General features: G+C 40.1%; 1 protein-coding gene across 1 annotated transcript in view; it reads right to left on the minus strand.

The window, feature by feature from the left end:
• Positions 1–15,897, minus strand: part of OTOGL (otogelin like) — a 410,237-nt gene that overhangs the window by 238,276 nt on the left and 156,064 nt on the right. Inside the window, exon 22 of the mRNA XM_053719241.1 lies at positions 4,637–4,775. Coding sequence (XP_053575216.1) covers positions 4,637–4,775 — 139 coding nt within the window. The remainder of the gene's footprint in view (positions 1–4,636; positions 4,776–15,897) is intronic.

A 15,897-nucleotide genomic window follows, 5' to 3' on the forward strand; every position in this document is an offset into this window, starting at 1 on the left:
TTTGCTCCATTGACTTCTATGGGGGAATATATTATTGCATACATGATATTCCAATTTTGGCTTTTTACGCACATCAGTTTAGCGTGCAAGCAAAAACTGATTACTTTCAACTTGTAATTTGAGCGATATCCTACACACCCAAAAAGTTTACTTCTAGCGGAGTTAGTGCTCGAGTGGGAGCGTTAAATAATCTGGCCCACTATTGGGATACTATATACAGATCTTTACACGCTATGGCCTCTATTTAACAAGGTCTGGCGGACCTGATCCGACAATGCGGATCAGGTCCGCCAGACCTCGCTGAATACGGAGAGCAATACGCTCTCCGTATTCAGCATTGCACCAGCAGCTCACAATAGCTGCTGGTGCAACGCCGCCCCCTGCAGACTCGCGGCCAATGGGCCGCCAGCAGGGGGGTGTCAATCAAACCGATCGTACTCGATTGGGTTGATTTCCGGCGATGTCTGTCCGCCTGCTCAGAGCAGGTGGACAGGTTATGGAGCACGGTCTTTGTGACCGCTGCTTCATAACTGCTGTTTCTGGCGAGTCTTCAGACTCGCCAGAAACACGGGCCGTCAAGCTCCTTTTGGAGCTTGATAGATAGGCCTCTATCTCTCCATAATGATAAAAACCATTAGCTACACATGTGAAATACTCATTGGACATTGCAATGGGACATTAAAAGATCTTCATGTGGATTTTAAGGGGACACCAAAGTCAAAATTAAACTTTCATGAATCAGATAGAGCATGCAGTTTTAAGAGACTTTCTAATTTACTTCTATTAACATATTTTGTTAATTATTTTTATATACACACTTTCTGAGGCACCAGCTCCTACTGAGCATGTGCACAAGTTCATATGTATACTAGTCTGTGATTGTTTGATGGCTGTCACATGATACAGGGGGCCAGCAAATAGGGGGGGGGGGATTAATTTGTCAGAAAAAAATGTGCCCTCAAAGTCAAAGCATGTTTACAAAAGTGTGTTTTCCATTTCTTCTGCCTCTATTATTGAACTCTTAAACAGGATTGTGCCTTTGTGACAATGGGGCGATTTACCAATTTCTGGATGGACATGATAGTGTAGCGTATCATGTCCGCCAGACTTCGCTGAATGCCGACAGCATACGCTATTGGCATTTAACATTGCACAAGCAGTTCTGGTGAACTGCTTATGCAATGCCACCCCCTGCAGATTCGGGGCCAATCGGCCGCTAGCAGGGGGTATCAATCAACCCGATCGCAGAGGCAGCGGTCCAGTTAAGGAGCAGCAATCATTCCATGTGTTTTCTCATATTTTAGCCATTAGTATAGAATTAAAAATAAGCAAAGCCAGTTGACCTCTAGCAAGTGCTAGAGCTCATAAAGCGCCTTGATCGTTTCAGTGCAGAATTTGACACCATTAAATTAAACACAGGAAGGTCTCATTAAACCTTTAAATTTAAAACCAAATGCTCAATACATTTTAAAAACTTTAAAAGTTTGTAGAAATCATAATTTTAACAGCTTCCGACTATTGCTAATCATTCCATATCCTTTTAACATGGACATGGACAACAAATAATGTAACAGATGATGAGCTATGTATGATTTACAGAGGTCTGGCAGAATAACTGAAGGGTTATAAATATTGGTGAGATGGTCAATAAGAGAAATTTCACACATGTAAGTACAGGTTGAATGGGGTGTGGAAATGTCCTTTAGATCCCCTGAGAACGATCCTTAGGGATAAAACAATTGAACTGAAGACAGGGATATCAAAGGAAAGCTGCAGTGAGGAACATTCATATTTTCCAGTATTTATATGGTGCCTGTAAGTGATGATAGCATACCAAAGATAGTTCTTTAGAATGAGATTAATAGTGGGCATTTCAATTAAAATATATAATAGTGAAGGATAGGAGCCAAAGAAAGATACTGTTAAAGAGAAAGCTGTGACACAGAAACATATCAGATTGTATATGACGATATAAAAGGCACCCCCTATTTTATATATAAAATTATTTTTCTAAACAGATTAGTTTAGTTAACCTCTAGGGGGGTAGTTATCAAGCCGTCTACTTTTCTGGCTTCGCCGGCCCAATACGTCCGCCTAAGCTCGCCTACCTTCGCCGCCGCGGACCTTGAATACGTTCGCCTAAGTTATCAAATAAAGCTGTCAAAAAGCCGCGGGGCGATGAGCAGCGGACTGTGACAGTTATCACTCATCCGATCTCGCTGCCCTTCGGCTTTTTCCCAGCTTTATTGCTAGCCTGTCACTAAGCACTCACACTAAACTACACTGTTCTACCCCCTATACCTGCGCCCCCGGAGGCCCCCGCAACTAAATAAAGTTACTAACCCCTAAACCGCCGCTCCTAGACCCCGCCGCAAGTCTTATAAATGTATTAACCCCTAAACCGCCGCTCCTAGACCCCGCCGCAAGTCTTATAAATGTATTAACCCCTAAACCGCCGCTCCCAGACACCGCTGCCACCTACAGTATACCTAGTAACCCCTATCCTGCCCCCCCTATACCGTCGCCCTCTATTATAAAATTATTAACCCCTATCCTGCTGATCCCGCACCTCTCCGCAACTAAATAAATAGTTTAACCCCTAAACCGCCGCTCCATGAACCCGCCGCAACCTATAATAAATTTATTAACCCCTATCCTGCCCCCCACTACGCCGCCGCCACTGTAATAAAATGATTAACCCCTAAACCTAAGTCTAACCCTAACCATAACGCCCCCCTAACTTAAATATTAATTAAATACATCTAAATAAATTAACTCTTATTAACTAAATGAATCCTATTTAAAACTAAATACTTACTTATAAAATAAATCCTAATATAGCTACAATATAAATAATAATTATATTATAGCTATCTTAGGATTTATTTTTATTTTACAGGCACCTTTCAATTTATTTTAACCATGTACAATAACTATTAAATAGTTATTAACTATTTAATAGCTTACCTAGCTAAAATAAAGAGAAATGTACCTGTGAAATAAATCCTAACCTAAGTTACAATTACACCTAACACTACACTATACTTTAATAAATTATTCCTATTTAAAAATAAATACTTACCTGTAAAATAAACCCTAAGATAGCTACAATGTAATTAATACTTATATTATAGCTATCTTAGGATTTATATTTATTTTACAGGTAACTTTGTATTTATTTTAGCTAGTTAGAATAGTTATTAAATAGTTATTAACTATTTAATAACTACCTAGCTAAAAGAAATACAAAATTACCTGTAAAATAAATCCTTTATTTCACAGGTACATTTCTCTTTATTTTAGCTAGGTAAGCTATTAAATAGTTAATAACTATTTAATAGTTATTGTACATGGTTAAAATAAATTGAAAGGTACCTGTAAAATAAAAATAAATCCTAAGATAGCTAGAATATAATTATTATTTATATTGTAGCTATATTAGGGTTTATTTTAAAGGTAAGTATTTAGTTTTAAATAGGATTCATTTAGTTAATAAGAGTTAATTTATTTAGATTTATTTAATTAATATTTAAGTTAGGGGGCGTTAGGGTTAGGGTTAGACTTAGGTTTAGGGGTTAATAATTTTATTACAGTGGCGGCGGCGTAGTGGGGGGCAGGATAGGGGTTAATAAATTTATTATAAGTGGCGACGGTGTAGGGGGGGCAGGATAGGGGTTAATACATTTAATATAGGTTGCGGCGGGTTCAGGGAGCGGCGGTTTAGGGGTTAATACATTTATTATAGTTGCGGTGGGCTCCGGGAGCGGCGGTTTAGGGGTTAATATGTATAGAGTAGCTTGCGGTGGGCTCCGGGAGCGGCGGTTTAGGGGGTAATAACTTTATTTAGTTGCGGCGGTGTAGGGGGGGTCAGATTAGTGGTGTTTAGACTCGGGGTACATGTTAGGGTGTTAGGTGTAGACAGCTCCCATAGAAATCAATGGGATGTCTGTCAGCAGCGAACTTGTACTTTCGCTATGGTCAGACTCCCATTGATTCCTATGGGATCCGCCGCCTCCAGGGGTGGCGGATTGAAAACCAGGTACGCTGGGCCGTAAAAGTGCCGAGCGTACCTGCTAGTTTTTTGATAGCTAGCAAAAGTAGTGAGATTGTGCCGCACTTGTGTGCGGAACATCTGGAGTGACGTAAGAATCGATCTGTGTCGGACTGAGTCCGGCGGATCGAAGCTTACGTCACAAAATTCTACTTTTGCCGGTCTCGAGCCTTTGATAACTAAGGCGAATCAGCCTCGCCACAAATACGCTGCGGAATTCCAGCGTATTTGAGGTTGACGGCTTGATAACTACCCCCCCTAGCCAGTATTCAAAAGAAGCATAATATATGTACTAAGGAAAAATGAGTGTACAGCAAACAACTGTCTCTTATTAACTTGTGAGCTTGATGCATATGGTAAACCATTGGCAACCATGTACTTTGACATAATCACAAACTAACTACATTGTCATTTTTCTAATCTGTGTAGGAACATTATGGAGTTGACTTTTTGTCTCTATAGTCTCTATAAAGCTTTGATTTATTGATGCATACCTATTTACTTTGTGCCCACATATATTATCAAAACATTTGATTCAAGTGCAATTAAAGAATAATGAAAAAAATATATATTTTAAATTCTTACCTTAACTAAATATACTTGGCAGTCACTGACATAGTCATATTCCAGACCATCAAAAGTGTAGTAGTGTCGATCACCATAAACTGTGCACACAGATGGGCAGGGGTAACTGGTACAGTTAAATACACCTCTTCTGCAAATGCTGTACAAAAGATTTTTGGAAAATATTATCAATTAAGAGAAATTCATTGATCCATGTAGGAGTTCTTAAAATGCTCTACTGTAGAAAGGCTGGTTAATAAAACAGGTAGCTGTATATTCAATATCATTTTTATTTTTAGTCATTTGTTTAAAATGAAGTGCTCGTGTTTTCACTCAAAGATTCTATCCATGCATTTTTTTAAAAAGAGCAAATTTTCAGAATATGTTGCACATTGTGCACTTTTTAAACTGTATTGAAAAAATATTGCAACATTTAAAAATAAAAAAAATAAAAATAAAATAAACTTAAAACATAAAAGATAAATAATTTACTTTAAATATGGTAAATTGCATTTTTTAATTCAAAGAACTATAAAAAGCATAACTATTAGCCCTATTAAGTCTGCTCATATTTCAATTTAATATAATAATTTACCAATGTAATTACGCTAACCTCCAGACTAATGAACCTGGACCTGGTGACACCAACTCACAAGATATCAATTAAATCCACCCCGTTTATTAAAAAGGACTAGAGACAGATCAGATTCTTGGAATATCTATGTGAGAAAATCAAAAGTATCTCAGATGATCCTAATTGGCTCACCTATGCTCACAAATGGATATTTTTAAAACCTGATCTGTCTCTAGCTGACAAAGACAAACTGTGTACAAGTTCACTTTAAATGGATCATCCTGGCTTTCCTGGAAAAATCCAAGCTGTTTAAAAGCACATATATTGTTGCCACATACCAACAGAGAGGATTTGATGAATGCTTCTACTGTACTAAGTGAAAAAATTAAAACTACTGAATTTAAGTTAAGACATTTATATTCTCTACACTCATAGTTAAAGTAAATTCACCAAACTGCCTGAAAAGTGCAAAATAGCAAACAGGTAGGTAAAAAGTAAGGAAAACTATACAGATAATGTAGATATTGTCACCATGCAAAATAAGATGTAGACTTTTATACTAAAAGCTTGCGTGTGACAATACCTGACCATCACATCTATAGTGCTTAATGCAGGTATGTGTTGTAGACCAACTTGTTTTTAATTTAATACATAACTTTCTGTTGCCCATGATGTAGTCATTGCTATTTAGAAAAGGTGCTATTGGGCCCTGAGGGATAAGCTTACTCAATCCTTGATATGCTTTGGTAATGCAAATTAAACTCCATCTTGTTGAGGTAGACATTGCAGGAAGTGTTCCAAGCCTGTAGCCCAGTGATATTAAACACATTCTCTTTGATTTTGCTCATTCTATCTGCAGGTAGCTTACCACATAGAGGGCTAGATTACTAGTGGAGAGCTATTTTTCTCTTGTTAAGTGTATCCAGTCCACGGATCATCCATTACTTATGGGATATTAACTCCTCCCCAACAGGAAGTGCAAGAGGATTCACCCAGCAGAGCTGCTATATAGCTCCTCCCCTAACTGCCATTACCAGTCATTCTCTTGCACCCAACGAATAGATAGGATGTGTGAGAGGACTGTGGTGATTATACTTAGTTTCATACCTTCAATCAAAAGTTTGTTATTTTATAATAGCACCGGAGTGTGTTATTCCTTCTCTGGTAGAATTTGAAGAAGAATCTACCTGAGTTTTTCTATGATTTTAGCCGGAGTAGTTAAGATCATATTGCTGTTTCTCGGCCATCTGAGGAGAGGTAAACTTCAGATCAGGGGACAGCGGGCAGATTAATCTGCAAAGAGGTATGTAGCAGCTTATTATTTTCTGACAATGGAATTGATGAGAAAATTCTGCCATACCGATATAATGTAAACTCAGCCTTAAATGCAGTAGCAGCAACTGGTATCAGGCTGTCATGTATGTATATTTTACACTTCAGTATTCTGGGGAATGGCACTTAACTGGAATTATACTGTATGCATAAAACTTTAGCCTAATTTGCAGGGACTAGCAACAGGCTTTTTAATAACACTCAATTTATTAATGTTAAACGTTTTTTGCTGGCATGTAAAATCGTTTAATTTTCTGAGGTACTGGGTGAAAAAATGTTTTGGGCACTATTTTTTTCCACTTGGCAGTCGTTTTATTTAATTTATGACAGTTTACTGATCTCTCTCACTGTTATGTGTGAGGGGGAGGGACCTTTTTTGGTGCTTTTGCTACGCATCAAAAAATTCAGTCAGAAGTTTATTGTCTTCCCTGCATGATCCGGTTCATCTCTACAGAACTCAGGGGTCTTCAAAACTTGTTTTGAGGGAGGTAATCACTCACAGCAGAGCTGTGAGATTGTAGTTGACTGTGATAAAAAAAAACGTTTATTTCTGTATTTTTTTTTTTTTATTTTTTTTTTTCTGCTATCAGGGTTAGTTATCCTTTGCTAATGGGAGCAATCCTTTGCTAAAATTGTGTTTTTTACAAAGATTTGATGCTATAACTTTTCAGTTTATTAATTTTCAACTGTCATAACTTTTTCTGTGCTTCTTATAGGCACAGTACGTTTTCATATTATAGTAAATTACTTGAAAAGTATTTCCAAGTTGCTAGTTTATTTGCTAGTGTGTTAAACATGTCTGATTCAGAGGAAGATATCTGTGCTATATGTGCTAAAGCCAAAGTGGAGCCCAATAGAAATTTATGTACTAACTGTATTGATGCTACTTTAAATAAAAGTCAATCTGTACAAATTGAACATATTTCACCAAACAACGAGGGGAGAGTTATGCCGACTAACTCGCCTCACGTGTCAGTACCTGCGTGATATTGTAGCGCCGAGTACATCTGGGCGGCCATTACAAATCACATTACAGGATATGGCTACTGTTATGACTGAAGTTTTGGCTAAATTACCAGAACTAAGAGGTAAGCGTGATCACTCTGGGGTGAGAACAGAGTGCGCTGATAATATTAGGGCCATGTCAGACACTGCGTCACAATTTGCAGAACATGAGGACGGAGAGCTTCATTCTGCGGGTGACGGTTCTGATCCAAACAAACTGGATTCAGATATTTCAAATTTTAAATTTAAGCTGGAAAACCTCCGTGTATTACTAGGGGAGGTGTTAGCGGCTCTGAATGATTGTAACACAGTTGCAATACCAGAGAAAATGTGTAGGTTGGATAAATATTTTGCGGTACCGGCGAGTACTGACGTTTTTCCTATACCTAAGAGACTTACTGAAATTGTTACTAAGGAGTGGGATAGACCCGGTGTGCCGTTCTCACCCCCTCCGATATTTAGAAAGATGTTTCCAATAGACGCCACCACACGGGACTTATGGCAAACGGTCCCTAAGGTGGAGGGAGCAGTTTCTACTTTAGCTAAGCGTACCACTATCCCGGTGGAGGATAGCTGTGCCTTTTCAGATCCAATGGATAAAAAGTTAGAGGGTTACCTTAAGAAAATGTTTGTTCAACAAGGTTTTATATTGCAACCTCTTGCATGCATTGCGCCTGTCACGGCTGCAGCAGCATTTTGGTTTGAGTCTCTGGAAGAGACACTTGAATCAGCTCCATTAGATGAGATTACACACAAGCTTAAAGCCCTTAAGTTAGCTAACTCATTTATTTCAGATGCCGTAGTACATTTAACTAAACTTACGGCTAAGAATTCCGGATTCGCCATTCAGGCACGCAGAGCACTGTGGCTAAAATCCTGGTCAGCTGACGTTACTTCTAAATCTAAATTGCTTAATATACCTTTCAAAGGGCAGACCTTATTCGGGCCCGGGTTGAAAGAAATTATCGCTGACATTACAGGAGGTAAAGGCCATGCCCTGCCTCAAGACAGAGCCAAACCTAAGGCTAGACAGTCTAATTTTCGTTCCTTTCGTAATTTCAAAGCAGGAGCAGCATCAACTTCCTCTGCACCAAAACAGGAAGGAGCTGTTGCTCGCTACAGACAAGGCTGGAGACCTAACCAGTCCTGGAACAAGGGCAAGCAGGCCAGGAAACCTGCTGCTGCCCCTAAGACAGCATGAATCGAGGGCCCCCGATCCGGGAACGGATCTAGTGGGGGGCAGACTTTCTCTCTTCGCCCAGGCTTGGGCAAGAGATGTCCAGGATCCCTGGGCGTTAAAGATCATATCTCAGGGATACCTTCTAGACTTCAAATTCTCTCCCCCAAGAGGGAGATTTCATCTGTCAAGGTTGTCAACAAACCAAATAAAGAAAGAGGCGTTTCTACGCTGCGTACAAGATCTTTTATTAATGGGAGTGATCCATCCGGTTCCGCGGTCGGAACAAGGACAAGGGTTTTACTCAAATCTGTTTGTGGTTCCCAAAAAAGAGGGAACTTTCAGGCCAATCTTGGATTTAAAGATCCTAAACAAATTCCTAAGAGTTCCATCGTTCAAAATGGAAACTATTCGGACAATTTTACCCATGATCCAAAAGGGTCAGTACATGACCACAGTGGATTTAAAGGATGCTTACCTTCACATACCGATTCACAAAGATCATTACCGGTATCTAAGGTTTGCCTTTCTAGACAGGCATTACCAGTTTGTAGCTCTTCCATTCGGATTGGCTATGGCTCCGAGAATCTTCACAAAGGTTCTGTGTGCTCTTCTGGCGGTACTAAGACCGCGAGGAATTGCGGTAGCTCCGTACCTAGACGACATTCTGATACAAGCTTCAAGCTTTCAAACTGCCAAGTCTCATACAGAGTTAGTACTGGCATTTCTAAGGTCGCATGGATGGAAGGTGAACGAAAAGAAGAGTTCTCTCTTTTCACTCACAAGAGTTCCCTTCTTGGGGACTCTTATAGATTCTGTAGAAATGAAGATTTACCTGACAGAAGACAGGTTAACAAAGCTTCAAAATGCATGCCGTGTCCTTCATTCCATTCAACACCCGTCAGTAGCTCAATGCATGGAGGTGATCGGCTTAATGGTAGCAGCAATGGACATAGTACCCTTTGCACGTCTACATCTCAGACCGCTGCAATTGTGCATGCTAGGTCAGTGGAATGGGGATTACTCAGACTTGTCCCCTACTCTGAATCTGGATCAAGAGACCAGAAATTCTCTTCTATGGTGGCTTTCTCGGCCACATCTGTCCAGGGGGATGCCATTCAGCAGGCCGGACTGGACAATTGTAACAACAGACGCCAGCCTACTAGGTTGGGGCGCTGTCTGGAATTCTCTGAAGGCTCAGGGACAATGGAATCAGGAGGAGAGTCTCCTACCAATAAACATTCTGGAATTGAGAGCAGTTCTCAATGCCCTTCTGGCTTGGCCCCAGTTAACAACTCGGGGGTTCATCAGGTTTCAGTCGGACAACATCACGACTGTAGCTTACATCAACCATCAGGGAGGGACAAGAAGCTCCCTAGCAATGATGGCAGTATCAAAGATAATTCGCTGGGCAGAGTCTCACTCTTGCCACCTGTCAGCAATCCACATCCCGGGAGTGGAGAACTGGGAGGCGGATTTCTTAAGTCGTCAGACTTTTCATCCGAGGGAGTGGGAACTTCATCCGGAGGTCTTTGCCCAAATACTTCGACGTTGGGGCAAACCAGAGATAGATCTCATGGCGTCTCGACAGAACGCCAAGCTTCCTCGTTACGGGTCCAGATCCAGGGATCCGGGAGCGGTTCTGATAGATGCTTTGACAGCACCTTGGACCTTCGGGATGGCTTATGTGTTTCCACCCTTCCCGATGCTTCCTCGATTGATTGCCAGAATCAAACAGGAGAGAGCATCAGTGATTCTAATAACGCCTGCATGGCCACGCAGGACTTGGTATGCAGATCTAGTGGACATGTCATCCTGTCCACCTTGGTCGCTACCTCTGAAACAGGACCTTCTGATCCAGGGTCCCTTCAAACATCAAAATCTAATTTCTTTCTTGGAAATTGAACGCTTGATTTTATCAAAACGTGGTTTTTCTGAGTCAGTTATTGATACCTTAATACAGGCTAGGAAGCCTGTTACCAGAAAGATTTACCATAAGATATGGCGCAAATACTTATATTGGTGCGAATCCAAGAGTTACTCATGGAGTAAGGTTAGGATTCCGAGGATATTGTCTTTTCTACAAGAAGGTTTAGAAAAGGGTTTATCCGCTAGTTCCTTAAAGGGACAGATTTCAGCTCTGTCCATTCTTTTACACAAACGTCTGTCAGAAGTTCCGGACGTTCAAGCTTTTTGTCAGGCTTTAGCTAGGATCAAGCCTGTGTTTAAAACTGTTGCTCCACCATGGAGTTTGAACTTAGTTCTTAATGTTTTACAGGGGGTTCCGTTTGAACCCCTTCATTCCATTGATATCAAGTTATTATCTTGGAAAGTTCTGTTTTTAATGGCGATTTCCTCGGCTCGAAGAGTCTCTGAGTTATCTGCCTTACATTGTGATTCTCCTTATCTGATTTTTCATTCAGACAAGGTAGTTCTGCGTACTAAACCTGGGTTCCTACCTAAGGTGGTCACTAACAGGAATATCAATCAAGAGATTGTGGTTACATCTTTGTGTCCTAATCCTTCTTCGAAAAAGGAACGTCTGCTACACAATCTAGATGTAGTCCGTGCCCTGAAATTTTATCTACAGGCAACTAAGGATTTTCGACAAACGTCTTCCCTGTTTGTCGTTTATTCTGGTCAGAGGAGAGGTCAAAAAGCTTCGGCTACCTCTCTCTCCTTTTGGCTTCGTAGCATAATACGGTTAGCCTATGAGACTGCTGGACAGCAGCCTCCTGAAAGAATTACAGCACATTCTACTAGAGCTGTGGCTTCCACTTGGGCCTTTAAGAATGAGGCTTCTGTTGAACAGATTTGCAAGGCTGCAACTTGGTCTTCTCTTCATACTTTTTCCAAATTTTACAAATTTGACACTTTTGCTTCTTCAGAGGCTGTTTTTGGGAGAAAGGTTCTTCAGGCAGTGGTTCCTTCCGTATAAAGAGCCTGCCTGTCCCTCCCGTCATCCGTGTACTTTAGCTTTGGTATTGGTATCCCATAAGTAATGGATGATCCGTGGACTGGATACACTTAACAAGAGAAAACATAATTTATGCTTACCTGATAAATTTATTTCTCTTGTAGTGTATCCAGTCCACGGCCCGCCCTGTCACTTTAAGGCAGGTAATTTTTCCATTAAACTACAGTCACCACTGTACCCTATGGTTTTCCTTTCTCTGCATGTTTTCGGTCGAATGACTGGTAATGGCAGTTAGGGGAGGAGCTATATAGCAGCTCTGCTGGGTGAATCCTCTTGCACTTCCTGTTGGGGAGGAGTTAATATCCCATAAGTAATGGATGATCCGTGGACTGGATACACTACAAGAGAAATAAATTTATCAGGTAAGCATAAATTATGTTATCGCTCCGGCTCGCGGCTTGTTGGGCATGTTAGCTACCACGCATATTACAAGATGAAATTAAAATGATTTTGCTTGCACACTTATCCATCCTGTAATAATATCACAACCACATTAATGTATTCTCCCATAGGGGCCAATTTATCAATGTCTGTCCGATGTGATATGCTGTAGCATATCATGTCCGACAGACATCGCTGAATGCCAGAACTGCTTGTGCAATGCCGCCCCTTGCAGATTCGCGGCCAGCTAGCAGGGGGTATCAATCAGCCAGATTGTATAGGATCGGGCAAATTGCAGACCGCAGCCTCAGAGGCAGCGGACCAGTTATGGAGCAGCGGTCTTAAGACCGCTGCTTCATAAGTGCTCTTTCCGGCGAGCCTGAAGGCTCATGCGGAAACAATGGCATTAAGCTCCATTCGGAGGCTTTAATGGAACACGAAAAGTGGAAAACAAATCCTAACACCCAACAAGTCACGCAAACCTGATCGTATTTTCTCAAGTGCACTAATATATATATATTATGTTTTTCTGGTAAAATATGTATCTACATGATTATATATATATATATATATATATATATATATATATATATATATATATATATATATATATATATATATATATATATATATATATATACTGTATATACACAGATATAGATATATTTAGGGATATCTATTTAAAAATACTTAGAACATTTTCCCACAGGGCATTACTAATATTTGTCTATCATTACATAGGGGTTAAATAATTTAAACTTTCAATCCACATGACTGTATTCTTTGATTATCACAAGCCAATATATTTCATACAGTAAATCTTTTCTAAGATACGAAACATTTAGCTACCAACTAAGTGAAAATCAGATTATGAATATTTGGAGATCTGTCATGGAGATTTAGATTTGACAGAAAGTAGACTTGTTTTGCTATTAGGTGTCAATGTGACAACTTCACCACTGAAATTAGAGAATGCATTGATCCCAGCAGACTAAGCCGAAAAAACATAATTTATGTAAGAACTTACCTGATAAATTCATTTCTTTCATATTAGCAAGAGTCCATGAGCTAGTGACGTATGGGATATACATTCCTACCAGGAGGGGCAAAGTTTCCCAAACCTCAAAATGCCTATAAATACACCCCTCACCACACCCACAAATCAGTTTAACGCATAGCCAAGAAGTGGGGTGATAAGAAAAAAGTGCGAAAGCATAAAAAATAAGGAATTGGAATAATTGTGCTTTATACAAAAAAATCATAACCACCACAAAAAAGGGTGGGCCTCATGGACTCTTGCTAATATGAAAGAAATGAATTTATCAGGTAAGTTCTTACATAAATTATGTTTTCTTTCATGTAATTAGCAAGAGTCCATGAGCTAGTGACGTATGGGATAATGACTACCCAAGATGTGGATCTTCCACGCAAGAGTCACTAGAGAGGGAGGGATAAAATAAAGACAGCCAATTCCGCTGAAAATAATCCACACCCAAAACAAAGTTTAAATCTTATAATGAAAAAAACTGAAATTATAAGCAGAAGAATCAAACTGAAACAGCTGCCTGAAGTACTTTTCTACCAAAAACTGCTTCAGAAGAAGAAAACACATCAAAATGGTAGAATTTAGTAAAAGTATGCAAAGAAGACCAAGTTGCTGCTTTGCAAATCTGATCAACCGAAGCTTCATTCCTAAACGCCCAGGAAGTAGAAACTGACCGAGTAGAATGAGCTGTAATCCTTTGAGGCGGAGTTTTACCCGACTCGACATAGGCATGATGAATTAAAGATTTCAACCAAGATGCCAAAGAAATGGCAGAGGCCTTCTGACCTTTCCTAGAACCGGAAAAGATAACAAATAGACTAGAAGTCTTTCGGAAATTCTTAGTAGCTTCAACATAATATTTCAAAGCTCTAACTACATCCAAAGAATGCAATGATTTCTCCTTAGAATTCTTAGGATTAGGACATAATGAAGGAACCACAATTTCTCTACTAATGGTGTTAGAATTCACAACCTTAGGTAAAAAATTAAAAGAAGTTTGCAACACCGCCTTATCCTGATGAAAAATCAGAAAAGGAGACTCACAAGAAAGAGCAGATAATTCAGAAACTCTTCTGGCAGAAGAGATGGCCAAAAGGAACAAAACTTTCCAAGAAAGTAATTTAATGTCCAAAGAATGCATAGGTTCAAACGGAGGAGCTTGAAGAGCCCCCAGAACCAAATTCAAACTCCAAGGAGGAGAAATTGACTTAATGACAGGTTTTATACGAACCAAAGCTTGTACAAAACAATGAATATCAGGAAGATTAGCAATCTTTCTGTGAAAAAGAACAGAAAGAGCAGAGATTTGTCCTTTCAAGGAACTTGCAGACAAACCTTTATCCAAACCATCCTGAAGAAACTGTAAAATTCTCGGAATTCTAAAAGAATGCCAGGAAAAATGATGAGAAAGACACCAAGAAATATAAGTCTTCCAGACTCTATAATATATCTCCCTAGATACAGATTTACGAGCCTGTAACATAGTATTAATCACAGAGTCAGAGAAACCTCTTTGACTAAGAATCAAGCGTTCAATCTCCATACCTTTAAATTTAAGGATTTGAGATCCTGATGGAAAAAAGGACCTTGTGACAGAAGGTCTGGTCTTAACGGAAGAGTCCACGGTTGGCAAGAGGCCATCCGGACAAGATCCGCATACCAAAACCTGTGAGGCCATGCTGGAGCCACCAGCAGAACAAACGAGCATTCCTTCAGAATCTTGGAGATTACTCTTGGAAGAAGAACTAGAGGCGGAAAGATATAGGCAGGATGATACTTCCAAGGAAGTGACAACGCATCCACTGCTTCCGCTTGAGGATCCCTGGATCTGGACAGATACCTGGGAAGTTTCTTGTTTAGATGAGAAGCCATCAGATCTATTTCTGGAAGACCCCACATTTGAACAATCTGAAGAAATACCTCTGGGTGAAGAGACCATTCGCCCAGATGTAACGTTTGGCGACTGAGATAATCCGCTTCCCAATTGTCTATACCTGGGATATGAACCGCAGAAACTAGACAGGAGCTGGATTCTGCCCATACCAGAATTCGAGATACTTCTTTCATGGCCAGAGGACTGTGAGTCCCTCCTTGATGATTAATGTATGCCACAGTTGTGACATTGTCTGTCTGAAAACAAATGAACGATTCTCTCTTTAGAAGAGGCCAAGACTGAAGAGCTCTGAAAATTGCACGGAGTTCCAAAATATTGATCGGTAATCTCACCTCCTGAGATTCCCAAACCCCTTGTGCTGTCAGAGACCCCCAAACAGCTCCCCAACCTGTCAGACTTGCATCTGTTGAAATTACAGTCCAGGTCGGAAGAACAAAAGAAGCCCCCTGAACTAAACGATGGTGATCTGTCCACCACGTCAGTGAGTGTCGTACAATCGGTTTTAAAGATATTAATTGAGATATCTTTGTGTAATCCCTGCACCACTGGTTCAGCATACAGAGCTGAAGAGGTCGCATGTGAAAACGAGCAAAGGGGATCGCATCCGATGCAGCAGTCATAAGACCTAGAATTTCCATGCATAAGGCTACCGAAGGGAATGATTGTGATTGAAGGATTCGACAAGCTGAGATCAATTTTAGACGTCTCTTGTCTGTCAGAGACAGAGTCATGGACACTGAATCTATCTGGAAACCTAAAAAGGTAACCCTTGTTTGAGGAATCAATGAACTTTTCGGTAAATTGATCCTCCAACCATGATCTTGAAGAAACAACACAAGTCGATTCGTATGAGATTCTGCTAAATGTGAAGACTGAGCAAGTACCAAGATATCGTCC

This window comes from Bombina bombina, chromosome 6 (assembly GCF_027579735.1).
Source record: "Bombina bombina isolate aBomBom1 chromosome 6, aBomBom1.pri, whole genome shotgun sequence".
Lineage (NCBI taxonomy): Eukaryota > Metazoa > Chordata > Amphibia > Anura > Bombinatoridae > Bombina > Bombina bombina.